The 15858-nt window shown below is 36.7% G+C and overlaps 1 protein-coding gene and 1 long non-coding RNA gene across 2 annotated transcripts; one reads left to right on the top strand and one right to left on the bottom strand.

Annotated features, from left to right (window-relative positions):
- Positions 1-232: 232 nt before the first annotated feature.
- Positions 233-9260, bottom strand: LOC115923556. Its single transcript, XM_030984514.1, has 2 exons — positions 8115-9260; positions 233-1931 (listed from the first exon to the last, which is right to left on the bottom strand). The coding sequence occupies exons 1-2, from the start codon at positions 8138-8140 to the stop codon at positions 1013-1015; spliced, it is 945 nt and encodes a 314-aa protein (XP_030840374.1). The 5' UTR covers positions 8141-9260; the 3' UTR covers positions 233-1012.
- On the top strand, positions 2297-5972 carry LOC105439836. The gene is made up of 5 exons (XR_004063965.1): positions 2297-2392; positions 3265-3412; positions 4119-4420; positions 5309-5467; positions 5895-5972. It is a non-coding gene; the product is annotated as an uncharacterized LOC105439836 (long non-coding RNA).
- Positions 9261-15858: the final 6598 nt, after the last annotated feature.

Raw genomic sequence — 15858 nt, 5'->3', positions numbered from 1 at the left:
ACTACAAAAAGAGGTACCATTATACAATAACAAGAAAAATGGAACACATAAATGAAAATACACTGAAGACTAGAATATAATATGGATTATAAATGAAAAGCAAAATCGTTAGCATAACAAAGCATATGCCGTTTCTATCAAAACATGTGAATATAACTCAGTACAATAAAACCTAAAAATGCTGATAACATAAACACACAATGAAAACTAATATGTTAAAATAAAGAAAATGAATGTAGCTAAATAGCTATCGAATAGCCGAAAATATGTTCAAAATGACTTTGTAGAACATGAATTATTTCCTGCTTTAAGCCAACTACCAAAATTAATGATACATTCACATATCATAATTTCATGTAAAACACAGGCTGATAATGCTGCATGAAATTTCTAATCAAATTTGGGGAAAAGTGCGGTTCTAACCATGTTGTAAAGAAATTATGCCAACATGTTGAAATGACAATAACAAGATATAATTTGCCAGGTGTATACAAGGGCATGGCAAATACTATTTATCTACAATAATCATTGTAACAAACTCTGTAAGAATGGTAAAGGTAGAGTAAACCAAGCTAGCAAAAACACAATTTAGGAAATATTGCTCTTGCACAAAAAGATGGATGAATTAAAAGGAACAACCCAAAATATCAACATTTGATAATGTAAAAATATTTTAATGTCACTGGGAAGTCATAATAATCATAGCTGTAAGTTGTAATAGAGAGGGGTGGTGATGAATCATAATTTTGTCCACATACATTGAATGCAACAGAAACAGAAACAGATGAAGGCAAATATAATTTAGATGATGGCCAGTCATTCAAATTACAAATTACTTCTCAATGTGTTTCACCATTGTATTAAAAGTTAAACATATCTGAAGAAAAGAGATTGTACAGCTAATTATCGTTTAAAGCCAATGTTACCAAATCAAAGTTGTAATAAACTTAAATACGATGAATGGGAGTAATGGAATTAAAGACGAATCAAGATCAAGACAAAATCAGGGTCATTAACCAGCTGTAGCTTTTTCTTTATAATATTGGATGAAAGGGGGGCCTGGACCATGAGGTAAGGAAGGGCAATGGGTATTAGAATGTAGGGTTACGGGGATGGAGGGTAGCCGTGAAGCAAGAGATGGTGGATAGAGAGTTGGTGTTCTGGCAAGCCTCGAAACATCCTGGAGAAATAGCAATGGGATTCTGATTACAGACTCAATTGCCGAACGAGGTGTCAAGAGGACAGTCCCTATAACTGGATCGAGGGACATAGGGGCATGGATAGGATGCTTCGGTGAAGGGGTATCACTGGGCAGGTGGGCATCAGTTGGGAGAAATGAGGGGTTAATCTCAGTGGAAACATAATCAGTGGGAGAAAGAATGGGGGTATTACAGCAAGGCTCAGGGAAGGTTGTGATCTGTTCAGCGGGAATGTCAACAACAGTCTTCTGACAGTTAGATGGATGACAGTCAGAGAAAGGATCTAAAAAGGATACTAAGCTGGGATGAAGAAAAGAAATACGAACAGAAGAAAAGGAGAGACCAGATACAAAGTCATATAGGAAGGAAGAGAGGGAGATACCAGAAACGTTGTCTATGTGAAAATCATACAATGAAGCTAATCGAGACAAATAGTCATTACCTAAAATAACAAGTGGCTCGATATCACTAGCAATGTGGAATTCACAGGACACGGGAAATGCAGGGTCTAGGAAATGAGAAGCAGTGATTATACAACCCAGTGGATAGACGGGAGAAGAATGTGCGGGAGGGTAAACGTGAAGTTCCCGCAAGCACGGCAACTTGTTCAGAAGTTTTTCATTGACTAATGAAACGGGGTGTGAATGGTCAATGAGGGCAGGCACAGGTGACGTAGCACCTGGAAAGTAAAGAGTAACAAAAAGCGGAGGGCAAGGAGATGGACTTGAAACACTGTGGCCCGAATTCACAAAGCAAGGTTTGAGCTCAGACCAAGGTTTACGTACGTCATATGACGCGTTTTAGACCTTGGTTCAGACCTTGGTCTGAAATGCATTTCACAAAGCCGGTTTGTCCTCAGACCAAGGTTTATGTACGTCATATGACGCGTTTCAGGTTTGAGTTCAGACCTTGGTCTGAAATTACATTTCACAAAGCAAGGTTTGTCCTCAGACCAGGTTTATGTACGTCATCAGACCCGAAATTTACAGACTGCTCAGATAGGAGGTTTGTAATTTCTCAAACCTGGTTTGAGAGCTATCAACCAATCAGGATGCAGCACTGGGTAGAGATAATTTATGCTCGATTGATTTTATCCAAATAATTCACCGCCTAAACAATCTGCGATAGTGTCTGGTCAGCCCGATTTTAGTGCAATTGAAATCTCTCAATCTCTCGATCCTTTCCTTAAAATCGTAAGTATAAAACCTGTACATGTAGTCGAATCCATACTCTTCACGTTACTGAGATTTCAATATGTGATATGCTTTATAACTTTCCATTTTCCATGAAATGTTCGGTGTTTACATATCCGACGGCCTCTCAATTCCAGAGTTCAGGGACTGAGTCCGAGGGAGCTCGAGTCCAACGCCCAAGGCGGCGGGGGAGCTCGCACCCTCTGACCCTGGGCTGGAGTTGGGCCTAGCCGGGCCTACAGTAGGCTATATCTGAGTATGTCAGTATGACTGTCATGTTTAATTTCGTCTTGTTGTCAGCAATGCCATGACACATGCCTATTAGAATAGGCCTAGACCTACACTAGTTATTACAAATTCATGATAATGATAATAATACCAGGCTCTAGCCTAGTATAGGCCTGGCAATGATGTCCATCACTTGACTTGTTTCACTGACACTGGTACCTAAATAAATAGAAATTAAAATGGCATCAGCAATGCCAATGTTCCCCAAAATGAATCACACTGACAGGCATGGACCAAAAGCTTCAGTCTCTCTATATCGCCGGTTGTTCACTGAGACTACGCCTGGCTCCACTCGACCTCCGATTATAGAATGTCAACAAATGTCAGTTTTAATATTATTTTTATTAAAGAAATGACCCATATCACTCAGACGGTTATTTCTGTCTATGACTAGATCTAGTATGAGTCGTGACAAGCAAAGCTTAGTTTTATTAAATTTAGATCTGGTTCTGATTGTCTTAATTAACTGGCTTAGTCTCCAGAGCAAGGATCACCCACAAAGTCACAAGCACAAGTAATAACATTTCTTTAATTTAAAAACATTGTTTAAACATTTGTTTAATTTTATCTTCACTCTAATAAAGATGGTAGAAATGCAGCTGATTCAGCATAATGAGCTGGTGTACCTGAAGGAGGAGCTGGAGCAATATATAGCAGCACAACCGGGCAGAGGCCTCTGAGTCTGAGATTGGGAAAACCCGCTGGATGATGAGCCTTTTGTTTTAGATTGAGGTAGGCTACTTTGAATTCAAATTCTGTATTGGGAAAGTTGCTGAAAACATGGCCAAACTACTTGATGAATATTGTTAACATAGCTATACAAAAAAAGGGCTTCTGTTGTAAAATCCAACCCTAGACTAGTGTCGTTATTAAAATGCAGAAATATTTCAATTCATGTTGACCGCCTAAATTCACTGTTCGTTTGCCCCGCTTCGCTGGTCTGCCTACGACCGTGCAAGCCCCCAATGCAATACACATGTGCATTTACATAAATTTATTCAATTTCTAAGCATTTTCTGTCATATTCGATACATTGATAGATTAGTTATGATATTTATTCTTTTACATGGTACTGTAGGTGATGGGAGCATTAATGTTCATAATTTGTGTGTGGGGCATTTCCCAATACTGTTATTTGGCTTTAATACATGAGGAAATTATTCAGATTATGTGTTGGAAACAGGTTTGTGATTTCTTGTTTTGTGTAAAACTACTTAACTACTTAAACTTATTTTTCAAAAGGTGAAGCCGTGAAGGAGATTAGAAAAGGCATAGACAATTTTGTCTTTTACGTTAAATTGATTCACACCACATCTAGAAATCAGGATTTTTTGTTTTGTAAAGTGACAGTGACAGTTGGGGATGTAAAAATATAATAGCATAAACCAGCAAAAAAATGATTTATTTGAATGCTTGTTTTTTTAATTTTTTAAAAAAGGTAATTCGATCTAAAGGATGCACCGTGAGGAGGTGGCATGCCGTGTCATATTCATCTGTTTGCCGAATGGAGAGTAGTGAGTGAGGGATGTTTCCGAAGCTGTTGTCAGAAGAAAGGGACAAGTCATGAAGTTTCCTACAAGTTACAAGGCAATAGTGACTACTATTCAGAAGCAGTTTTTCCAGTACTGCAGATTTCCAGGAGTTGCTGTTGATGGGACACATGTTTACATCAGGAGCCCTGGTGGGGCAAGAGCCAGGTACTACTTCAATAGGAAGAACAGGTACTCCATCGATGTTCAGGTGAGAATAAATGAATACATCATGACTGGATCCAGCACGGCTTTCCCTTTAGACCTTTTTTTTTGTACCTTGCAAAATTTTCACATTAGATATATACACTCTCCAGTCTTGTGTGTTGTACATCCATGCTAATTCATTGGTGACCAATGCAAGATTTCTAGTGGCCAAATGGATATTAAAGTAATATTCGCGTACAGGTACTCATTTCACTGCCTTTGTACACAGTTAAGAATATCCAATGGATAGTTAAACTTAAAAATCCTAACACTCGTTAATATCTTTTTAACGAAAGGGAAATTTGAAAAATCAAAACTTGTTCCATCCTTCTATTGGCAATACGGATATGACCTCTAGATTTCTGATATTTTGTTGATGGCCATGGCAATTGGGCCACTGTTTTTGCCATTGATCAATGAAAGAAAAAACAACAAAGAGAAGCATGTAAATTGATCAATGGCAATTACCACTATATATTTTAAACTATAGAAAAACAAACAGGTTCATTTCCAATAAAAAGATGCGAGAGTGGGTACCCCCCCCCCCCCCCCCCCCACACACACACAAACAAAGCATTTGTTGTTTTAGGCTCGAAATGTTTTGTTAAAAGTGAGATTATTTTTGTTTACATTGTTACAAGATAAACAATGAAAACATGAGTTAAAAATGAAGAAATACTTCATCAGTCAATAAATATAGGGTAATTAGAATTTTCTTCCAATTTTTGTTGTATGAATAGATATTGAAAAGCAATTATCACATATTCAACTGCATTTGCATTAATTACCATAAATAACAAGTGAAATTTATACATTTCACGGCCTATCTGAAGTGTGAAATGAGTGAGTTTTCATAACTAATGAATGCCAACATGTTATTTCATATTGACAGGTTGTCTGTGATTATGCTGGGAAAATAACTAGTATCGTTGCAAGGTGGCCTGGACTGGTAGCAGCCACGATGCCAGGATCTTTTCTGAGTGTGCACTGAATTGACAGCTTGATGCTAGGGCATATGAATAACAGTTGATTCTTGGAGATAGACTATAGGGTAGGTACTGTAGATTATTTCTTTATATGAAAACATTTGTTTATTCTTTTTCTTAATCAATCTTGTTTCCTTTTTTGTATTTGGCCAACATGTGACATGTTAGGAATGTTCATTTGGTAATATAGTAACAACTCGCATTAAGTAATTAATTCAAACGAGCTCATGTGCTTTTAAATTTCAGTTCACAAATCACAATTAATGTTTTTGATATCTGGATGCAACTTGATTAGTTTGTTGTCAAGTGGAACCTCATAGTTTTTGTATTAGTGACACAGGATTGAATAATTCCTGATTATGTGTACAATACATTGTATCCTTTCTATAGTATTACCCCCCCCCCCCACCCCCCTCCAAGAAAAAAAATGAACAAGTCGAAATTAAAAATATTGTTTATGATATTGTTTATTTTGTTCATTCAATTTTGCAGGTATCCATGCCTTCTCTGCCTCATCAGAAGCCATTTCTTTATTCAGAGGGTCGACCAATGATGTGCTTTAAAGGCCATCTGTACTAGTTCAGCCAAAGAGGATTAGACAACCCAGCAAGGTCACTGACGGGAGGCTATCTCATCAATTCAGTTCTCAATTAACATAAGAAAAAGAGGATCATGGGGGATTAACAGGCACAGATTGGGGAAGTTTTTTATATAGAGGGAGCAAGTAGCTAAAAGTAGTACAGTGGGGCTTTAACACTTCACACACAAAAAAGGGAGATGTGTGATTGAGCGCATATTTATTAAATGCGAGGATGAGGACGTTCCATGCCTCATCAATACTAAGAGTATTTCAAAATACGGCCCCTCCTTGGTGTTCCCACAATACTTCGTAGTTATGCAGCATTACATCAAGAACCTGGGTGTTGAATATTTTTGATGTTATGTTTAGTTGATAAGTATTTGTTGTCACTCTGACGGTATTTGTAATTAAGTGTTCTCTATAGATTAAATGCACCCGATTTAACTATAATTAGCATTGTACTGCTGAGTTGAGGGGTGGGTCAATATAAATTATTTGGTTGGCAGCTAGGGGAGAGTATTCGAACAAATATTATTTACTGTACTAAGCGAAGTCAGAATTAAAGAACTTTTATGTGCAAATTTGAATTTTCGTCACCCATTTTGTTGTATTTCTGATTTTCTTTCTGCTAATAGCGCTACAGTGAGACTTTTAATTGGCCTTCCAGAGCCTCTCTTAACCTCTAGTGGGCTATATTTCATATAAGCATGCTACAAAATTTACAAATGTGAACTGCATTGTTTGAACAAACGGTAGATTACTATTGTGTTGTATGCTCAATTATTTATGTAAAACATGAAAATACAAATACAATATTCTTGCTTTCATATATTTACAAAGATAACTGAAATAGATATGTGTCAGATTATCTCTCTCTCTCTTTCTCCCTTTTTTTTGGGGGGGGGGGGGGTGCAGATGTGTGTGTTTGCAGTTTGCATGGTTTTGCATTATGTGTTTCATTGCAAAAAAGAAGAAGAAGAGAGAGAGAGAGAAAGTTGAATAGAGAGAGAGAGGGGACAAAGAAAAAAATTAATAGAGAGAGAAAGGGAGGGAGAGAGAGAGAGAGAGGGGAGAAAGAAAAAGAATTAATAGAGAGAGAAAAGGAGAGAGAGAGAACAAAAATGGGTATAGAAAGAGAGGAGGGACGGGGACAGAGAAAGAGACAGGGAGGGAGATAGAGAAAGATGAATAGAGAAAGAGGGGAGAAAGAAAAAGAATTAATAGAGAAAGGGAGGGAGAGAGAACAAAAATGGGTAGAAAGAGAGAGGGACGGGGACAGAGAAAGAGACAGGGAGGGAGAGAGAAAGAAAAGATGGCCATAGAGGAATTTAAAAAAATTAATATTATATGGAAACAAATCATTTACCAGTTGCAATTTTGATGTGAAAAAAATAGCCAGTTGGGGAAACAAACGGGGAACTAGTTAAAATAATAATTGATTGACCATTCTAACAAAATAACTATATAGATGTATAGTAATTAACAATTGCAATCAAATGAATTAATATATTAATCACAATAAAAACTTAATTCATATTAAATCATTATTATTATTATTATTATTAGGTGATTTTATTGATAAGAATGTGTAACCCCCAAAACAATAAGACTCTTACAGTTAATTTAAAAGAGCCCTTGACAACCTTAGATGTATTTATCTAACGAAGGTTTTCAGGTGCCGATGTCAATTTGTTCTGGGTCAGATTGAGTGCTTCACCAGCACCACACAAATGTGAGTACGTGGGGCACTTTCTGCATCGGCGCGCCAGTTTGGTTCGATTAATTCATGAAAATACAATTCAAAAGTTTATTTCAGAGATGTTCTAACCATCATCTTTTCAAGATTGCTCATTAAGATGTCCGGATCGTACTAAGAATGCTTAGTTTAACAGTTTTTTCAATTCTTAACATTTAAACCCTAGCCCATAAAAATTATGTTAGAAACCCTATGGCTGAGACTAGTTTTACAAACCTTGGTCGGAGGTTTGGGAATTACAGACCAAGGTTTATACAAACCTTCCTTTGTGGAATGGGTTTGAAAATAAACCAGGTTTGAGCTCAGACCGAGGTTTGTACAAACCTTGGTCTGATCAAACCGGGTCTGTCCTCAGACCTCCGTTGTGAATTCGGGCCTGTGTGTGTCATTGTGCCAACCCATGATAGAGATGACACATCAACATGTCCAATAAAAGCAAAAGCAACAAACATACAATCAATATCAGAAAGGCAAAATAGCAAAATACACAGAAGAAGTTCACACATGTAAACAAAAGTCTGTGTATAGCATAGTAAACAGGCAAATACAATTAATATGGGCTAATAGACCATATCAAAATTAGAACATTAGTATAAAACAGAACGATAGATGTTCAAATAAAGAACTATAGCACATGAAAATACAAATCAATATCATGTACATTTGAAAAATATGACGATTGAGAATTGGCATCCCTCGAGAAAGATGCAACAGTTAGGCTCCGGACAACCTAACAAAATATCAAAAAGGCAAAGAACTTAAAAACAACAACAAGTTGTTCACACAATATCGTAGAGACATCCAGCTTGCAGGGGAAGTCACATACTGTAGTAGCAAGTAGCAGGACAATAATGGTCTTCGATGAAGTAATCCTCTCACCAAGCACAGTTAGCAGGAATGTTAGAACACCAATAGATGTAGATTGAAGACAAAAACTGAAGAAATAAAGAAAAGTCTTCAGCAAATAATAAGCACAGTCTATGTCCGAGCCCAATAAACAATCACGCTTTTCTGTGATGTTGATGATCCGTATGACATTTCATACAAAAAAAGAGATTCCGAGCAGGATGGCGTATACCGCTTCACGCTGCCACCAGTGTAACACTCCGAATTGTTGATAGTTGGTAGCGTGGTTATGATGAGTGTTAGCAAGATATATCAATAGATGACTCGAAACAATTAATAATATATAGTTCAAGATGGTATTTTATTATAGATGATTATAGCCTCCCCTCTGTGTACGCCTACAATAGGCAGGGGCAATCGCTGTCCAATCCCCACCTGAAGGTGGTGAGGACGAGAACTTGAAGAAGCCACATGATTGATTTTACAAACTATTTATACTTTTGGGAGAGTCCAAGCTATGGTCTGACATGAGCCATTTGAGACCATATTTGGCCATGGTCAGTGGTTATTTCTAAGTAAAAAGTGGAATGACATACTCTATTGGAATGTGCTTATCTTGCATGTATTAAAGGGTAAGGGTGTTGTGTTAGGGAATGAAGGGATTGTAATATTGGGTCTTACACTATACGAACAACTTCCATAAAGGTATTTCAGTTGAAATCCAGCTGAGTGTATAATATGGAAAAAGCAGCTTTGACATGTTCGAATAATAATTATACATCTTTTGGACTTCATCAACAATTTTATCAAGAAAATCAGACGATTTTTTTGGTCATGTTTTTTGTTTGTTATGTTTTCTTTTATGAGGGATGGGTCTTATGCATTGGGTCGCCTAGTATATATTAAAACGTATTCATATTAATCAATTTTATTGTTAAGGAGCTAATTGGCTATTTTAAATTGCGTGCTGAAACTATAGCTTTTCGGACGTCCACCATGAGTTTCTTAGTTATTGATGGCGGAATAGATTTGTTTCATACAGTCATTGTGTACAAACAATTAGCAATATTTATATTTAGAGTGAATGTATGATTAAAAATTTTCTTAAGGGAAAATATCGACTTTTGAAGTGTTTAGAACAGGTCTGATGGGAGATGATCGCGAGTTACGTCACAGAGTTACCAATTTGCGTTTGATTAAAAAATTAATAACTTTCTTATTTTCAATCGGTTTTTGCTCAAACCTTTACAGGCCTCTTTCCCTCATTTCTGCTTCTTTTAAAACTAACTTAGTATTAGCGATGTCTTCATTTTTAGTGGTAAACCTAACAGAGAAGCTTTGAATACTTTGTTTAAAAATTCATGTCTCAACCAACACCCAGCAAGTTTGAATGTTTATCATACATTTGTGTTTCTCAAAGTAAATACAAGATGCTACTCCATATCGCAAAAGTTGCATCAGCTTACACTGGCGTAGCGCGTGTGGGTCTAGCCTTTGAGTGTGTGTGGGGGGGGGAGCAGTGTCATCTGGTCATTGGGGGAGGGCGCATCGCGGTTTTATAGGTGAATGAAATGCTAAAAGAACATGGACGTCGATCGAATGGAGTGGGGGAATTGAAAGGGGTGCAATCATTTTATTTTTAACCCAGCCTCCCCCTCCCGTTCCTTCTCTAGTCCCCCTTTCCCCACTTTATCTCTTCTCCCTTTTCCCCACAAATTCAAAAATCGAGGAGGAGGGGGAGGCATGACCCGCCACTACCCGCAAACTATCATCGGTTCTATTTAGAGTCTCTCTTCTTTTCTCTTGACGATGAAATAATAAATAGTATCGAACCTCTCAGTGAAGAATGCGGTTTCTCCTTGAAGGGAGTCATACACCTCGGAGGAAGGAAGCAGGTTGGGATGAGGTAGAAGAAAGGAAATTGCAAACAGAGGTCTAGAAAATATGAAATATCCCTTGTCTGAGTTGCAAGATAAGTATGTACTCAAAGTTGAAACATACTACTAGAGTTTTTTTCAGAACAAAACTGTTTGAAATATCTGGGGATTTTTATTTTTTAATCGAGTGATCACTGACAGGACTCCTCTGGAAAGTGAACAAAGAAAATTCACTCTTTTCTTTAAGAGATCACTCTAAAATTATTCAATGTTCAATCCTAAACAAGTCATCACTGACATGACCCCAGGGGAGTGAATAATTAGCGAAAATCGCTCTTTTCTAGGGAAAATATCTTTCTCAAAACATTTCTCGCAAACGAAAAAAAAAACACCTAATTTTTGTTTGATTATGATTGTAGTATTTTGCCCCTAACAATTAAATTACAAAATGCACTCGGGAAAACAAAAAGAAAGAAAAAAGGGACGATATAAAGATCTACACATCTTGATAAGTATTTCGATGTCTTTAACCTGAGTGTAGTATGTTAACCTTTGACATAAAATGTCAAAATAAAATTATCCTTTGTAACAGTCTGTACCTGCTCCTCGCAATTCAACAAGACTATAATCATACAAGCCGCTTTATAACGGGCAAGATACTATTGTGTATATTGCTATCAATATTATCTTGCGTATTTTATTTACTTTGTCATTCCATTTGAAGATGCGTCCAGTTTGTAAATAGCATACAGAAATTAACAAATATGACAGAATACCCTCAATATCGTATCTAATCATCATTTGTCATACCAGTGCATGCGTGGGCAGATTCCCTTCTTTGAGGTGTTTTAATCTTGACAGGATTTTACACGCAAGATCATCGTCCGAGGGATGTTTTCCCGTTGCCATGGCAGCGACGCAATAATATGAAAGTGTTAATAAAAATTTTATTCACCGAGCCGATAAGTAAGACAGGTGGAACGTGAAAAACTCATGTCGGTGATTGGCAGTCGAAATGTTAAGCCATGGCAACTATTATTCGTGACATCGCTGTCTCTCTGTTTTTCTGCTTCTGAAAATGCAATTTCCTATTAACATTTAGCTTCCGTCATCTACATTGTTATGCACGCCCTAGCTCCCCTTCTTCCATATTCGTGTCTTCTCTGTATTCCCATCCAATGTATTTTAAAAGGCTCACATCTTTGATTTACATCTACCCACCGAAATAAAAGTTACAGGCCTTGACTGTATTACAATTTCACTTTATCATTCAAATTGCCCATTGTCCAACGTAGGCCTACAAATGTTTTTTCAGTGGGCCGGGGTGGTATGTAGATTTTTTTTCGGGAGGAGGGGGCTTGAGCCCCAACTCCTCTAGAACAGCTGTACTGAATCAAATATATTAGGAAGTTTATTTTCCTTCATGTCCATCGTCGTACTTTAATACTAAATTGTGTCTAAAAACTATTGTTTACATTAATAAAACAGCGAAGTTTGGGACTTCATAAACATTATGTCATCTCAATGTTGCAAGTTCTACTTAAGAGCGTATGGTATCCACGATCTCTATCATCATTCAAACGGCTTTAATCGAATTGTATGAGTAACGACAGAACAACGAGCTTTTATTTGGAGATGGGAAATCATAACCATATAGAACACAATATACATTCCTAACGAATCTTTATGATCATCAGATTATGCTATCCTGGGACTGCATTATTTAGTCATCGAATTTTGATCCATTCGTACAAGTCAAAGTCCATTATATCCTAACCTTTTGTCGAATGAGTCATTCGTTCTACGTTTTCTTCCACACACCCACTGAGAAGGTGTGTATCTTTTCCTTTTATATCCCAATCGTTTTTGGCTCCTTTTCCCCATCGTGACAATGGTTGCCTGCTTGACCTAGCAAGGACAAAGTACTGTCTCCGTACACGCACGCTCTGAAATGACGTCATAATACTTTAAATGGAATGTGACTCATAGTCTTTCTGTGAGACGCCCGCGATAGTTGCTAAACCGTCTCAGACGTATTAATTAACTACTCAAAGAATGCCAATAAATGGGAAACCAAAATTCCACTTCACATTTCAAGTATGTAAGGAATTAATTACTCACACATACAAACTGTTGAATACACCTTGTAACCAGTCTAATATTTTCTTTCCATTGCTCGCCTTTTTTCATTGCCTGGCACTGACAGAATCCTCTTTGATTAAACATTAACTCAAATGAAACTCTGATAATACTCATTATGTGTATGCTTCCTATTTATTAAGTTGATATATCAAATTAATTTTCAATATTTAGCTCCTCTTATTTCATCTTTAGCTAGGAATATCCATAACTCCTCAGTTATGAACAAATTCATATCGTGCTCTTTTCCCAAAACACTTCTCCATCGGTTACGTGACATAATTATGACTCATTTTCTGGTTCTACCTAGGAGTTGGCTATGAGAATACAGTGTAATGATATTATTTTGTCCATCATTAAAAAAAATAGTTGGTAAACAATTTATGAACCATATGAGTAAATACTGACTCATCTTCAGTATACATGTTTTCTGTAGACAAAATAGATATGAATCACAACCTTGATTACGAAGAGGCAAGCATGTGCAAAATGCTTGATGCCATTTATATTTGATGGGGAATGGCGTGGAAAGTTAAGTTTTTCCAAAGTCACAGAAAAAAAATCTTCGCCATTGTTGCTCTTTCCTCTTACATCATATACTGACATAATTCTACCATCGGAATAATATATAAATATTTTCACCTTTTTTCTCCATTTCAGCGCAAAAGGATATATTTGTGATATGAGCTGCATAAGTATGGTATAGAATTCTTATAATTCATCAAGAAGTTGCCAACAGTTAATAATAATAATAATAAAAACGTTACTTACAAAGCGCTTACCACCGAAGTCTCTAAGCGCTATACACACAAAATAGACTGATATACAATTACATTTTATACAAAACTAAAAATGCAAATAAACATACAAATTACAATACATATGGAATGTTACGGAACAGGTGTGTTATTACGGAAGAGAATTTTACTACCGGTATTCTATCCCATTTGCTAATTAATTTTAGCTAAATATAAAATGAATAAGGAAGCATGTACAACTGTAAAACATTTAGAATCACCTGTACCGGACTCTGAATAGATCATTCTAAAAATAGTCTTGAAGGAAATTTTTAATCTTATTTGTCAGACTTTCCCCCTTTTTTTATTTCTTTTTCGTTCGTTCCTATTCCCCTTTGAGAATGTTATGCTTGGCCCGTACACGATCAGTCGTGAAAAGGAAAACAAGGGGAGCAAAAAGCTTTGCACCTGCCGGCAATTTCCTTGGTAAGCAGTCATTGGGGCTTTTTTTATTTATTTCATTTTATATTCTTTAAAAAAAATAACTTTGCAGATAATATTGAAAGCATGTTCAAACTTTTATTATCACAGCTTATAATAAAAAGCGTGAATGTGTTTCAAGATTTTTTAAACCACTGCGTCATCATAAGGCGATCTACGTCACTGTTCCCTTTTCACCACCCCCTCCCCATCCCCACCCCTACAGTCCCCCGTTTCTCCCCCCCCCCCCCCCCCCGATATCACTCCTCTTCTATCTCATTCTCTCTTTCTTTGAATTTCTTCCCGGCTCTCAACCTCTTTCTCCTGTGTCCTATCTTGTGCACAATTGATATTATTCGGCATTCTTCCCATTTCTTTCAATAAAACGATATTTCCTTTTATATTTAATCTCCGCTGTTTCCGCTGTAAAATTATTTACGGGTGATTTGTTTTCTTTTGCTGGGATAAAAGATGCATATAAATGTTGGGAAAAGGGAATGATATAAATGTTGTGACGGTTATGTGAGAAAAGTTGAGGGTAGTGGCACATTTTAGTGACAAACATTAATATTATTGCGATAATGAAATATAATGACGACCAAATATATTATGTCGGTCATACAGAACCAAGGGTCTGTTTGTAAGCTTTCCCGGTATACAGTTATTAAAAGGTCAAGGTACTTGTTGTCACTTCCTTAGCAAATCTCAAACTGGTTTAATTATTCAAAAATCTATTTTAATGATAATAATAATATTCAGTTGTATAGCGCATATCCCATTATGTAAAGTCATTATGCGCTTCTAAAGAGCTGTTGATCATTGATACAGAAACAATTCAAGTTTAATATCGTTTCGATCGTCGTGACATGTGTTTAAAGGTATGCCTGTTTTTCTCCGCCACGTTCATTTTTATGAATATATGCTAGCTTGATTGGCCTATATAATCATAAACTTTCTGTAAAGGGGAATTCCACCCTGATATTAAGTTGGTTTTAACAGAAGCAGAAGAATAAGTGTAACAGGTCAGTAAAATTTGAAGCAAAATCCGATTAAACTAAGAAAATGACAGGTTAAAGAAATTTCTGTACAGCGGAAATTGGAGAGAACCTCGCAAGATATGTCACAGTGTCGCCAATTCGTGTTTCACTGGTGGCAACTTTAACAATTAATTACTGATATTGCTAAAACTTTCACTGTTTTGTCCTCTTTGTGCTGCTTTTATCAATACCAGCTAATTATTAGGATGGACTCCCCCTCTAAATATATCCCGTTTTCAAAGAGAGAGGGAGGGGGGTGGCAGTCAAAACACTGAGGGATGTATATCTGGGGTTATTGTTAACTCGATGCTTCAAAGTTCTAATGTTCTAAATATGGCCATTACGTCATGGGCGTGGTCAACTCGTTTCAAATAGCCTACATGTATCCACCGCCCTTTATGTCATACAGATAACGCTGCAGTGACTCACACATGTCAATTCATGAGTGGCCCTAAGAATATGTTCATAGGAAGAGGACAGCAATATTGGACTACCTTTTGCTTACCAATGCAAAAAAAGGAGGACAGAAAATAAGACGCGATGATTTAAATATTTCGGTCGAAATAAATGACAAATGACAACATATTCTCTAGAATTACCAACTCAATCATGTCCCATCTTTTCAGAGCCGTCTTATCTACCTATAAGATCTTGTGATGTATAGCAAAAAATGTATTTGATTTGTAGATTTTTAAAAATATTTTCAACACGTGAGTTCAAGCCATGCACACTGATAAATGGAATCAATGTCAATATAGGGCTGTTTGTTTGCAATATATACTAGTGAAGGAGACAAAATAAAGTAATCTAGTACATTTAGAATTAGATACTCAAAAGGTTAAATCGTATAGGGTCCATGTTTATAGTCAGCGTAGTCTATATAGGATGATCGAGCTGCATCATGGGATACATACATGCTTTGATTTTCAATAGACCTGTTGGCTAATGTATTTTCATGTTTCTTTCCCGAATCCCTGGTTACCAACACATTGATTCATCTGCTG

This window comes from Strongylocentrotus purpuratus, unplaced genomic scaffold (assembly GCF_000002235.5).
Source record: "Strongylocentrotus purpuratus isolate Spur 01 unplaced genomic scaffold, Spur_5.0 spur5_scaffold_14, whole genome shotgun sequence".
NCBI classification, from domain to species: domain Eukaryota; kingdom Metazoa; phylum Echinodermata; class Echinoidea; order Camarodonta; family Strongylocentrotidae; genus Strongylocentrotus; species Strongylocentrotus purpuratus.
This window is presented reverse-complemented; position numbering and strand designations above follow the sequence as displayed.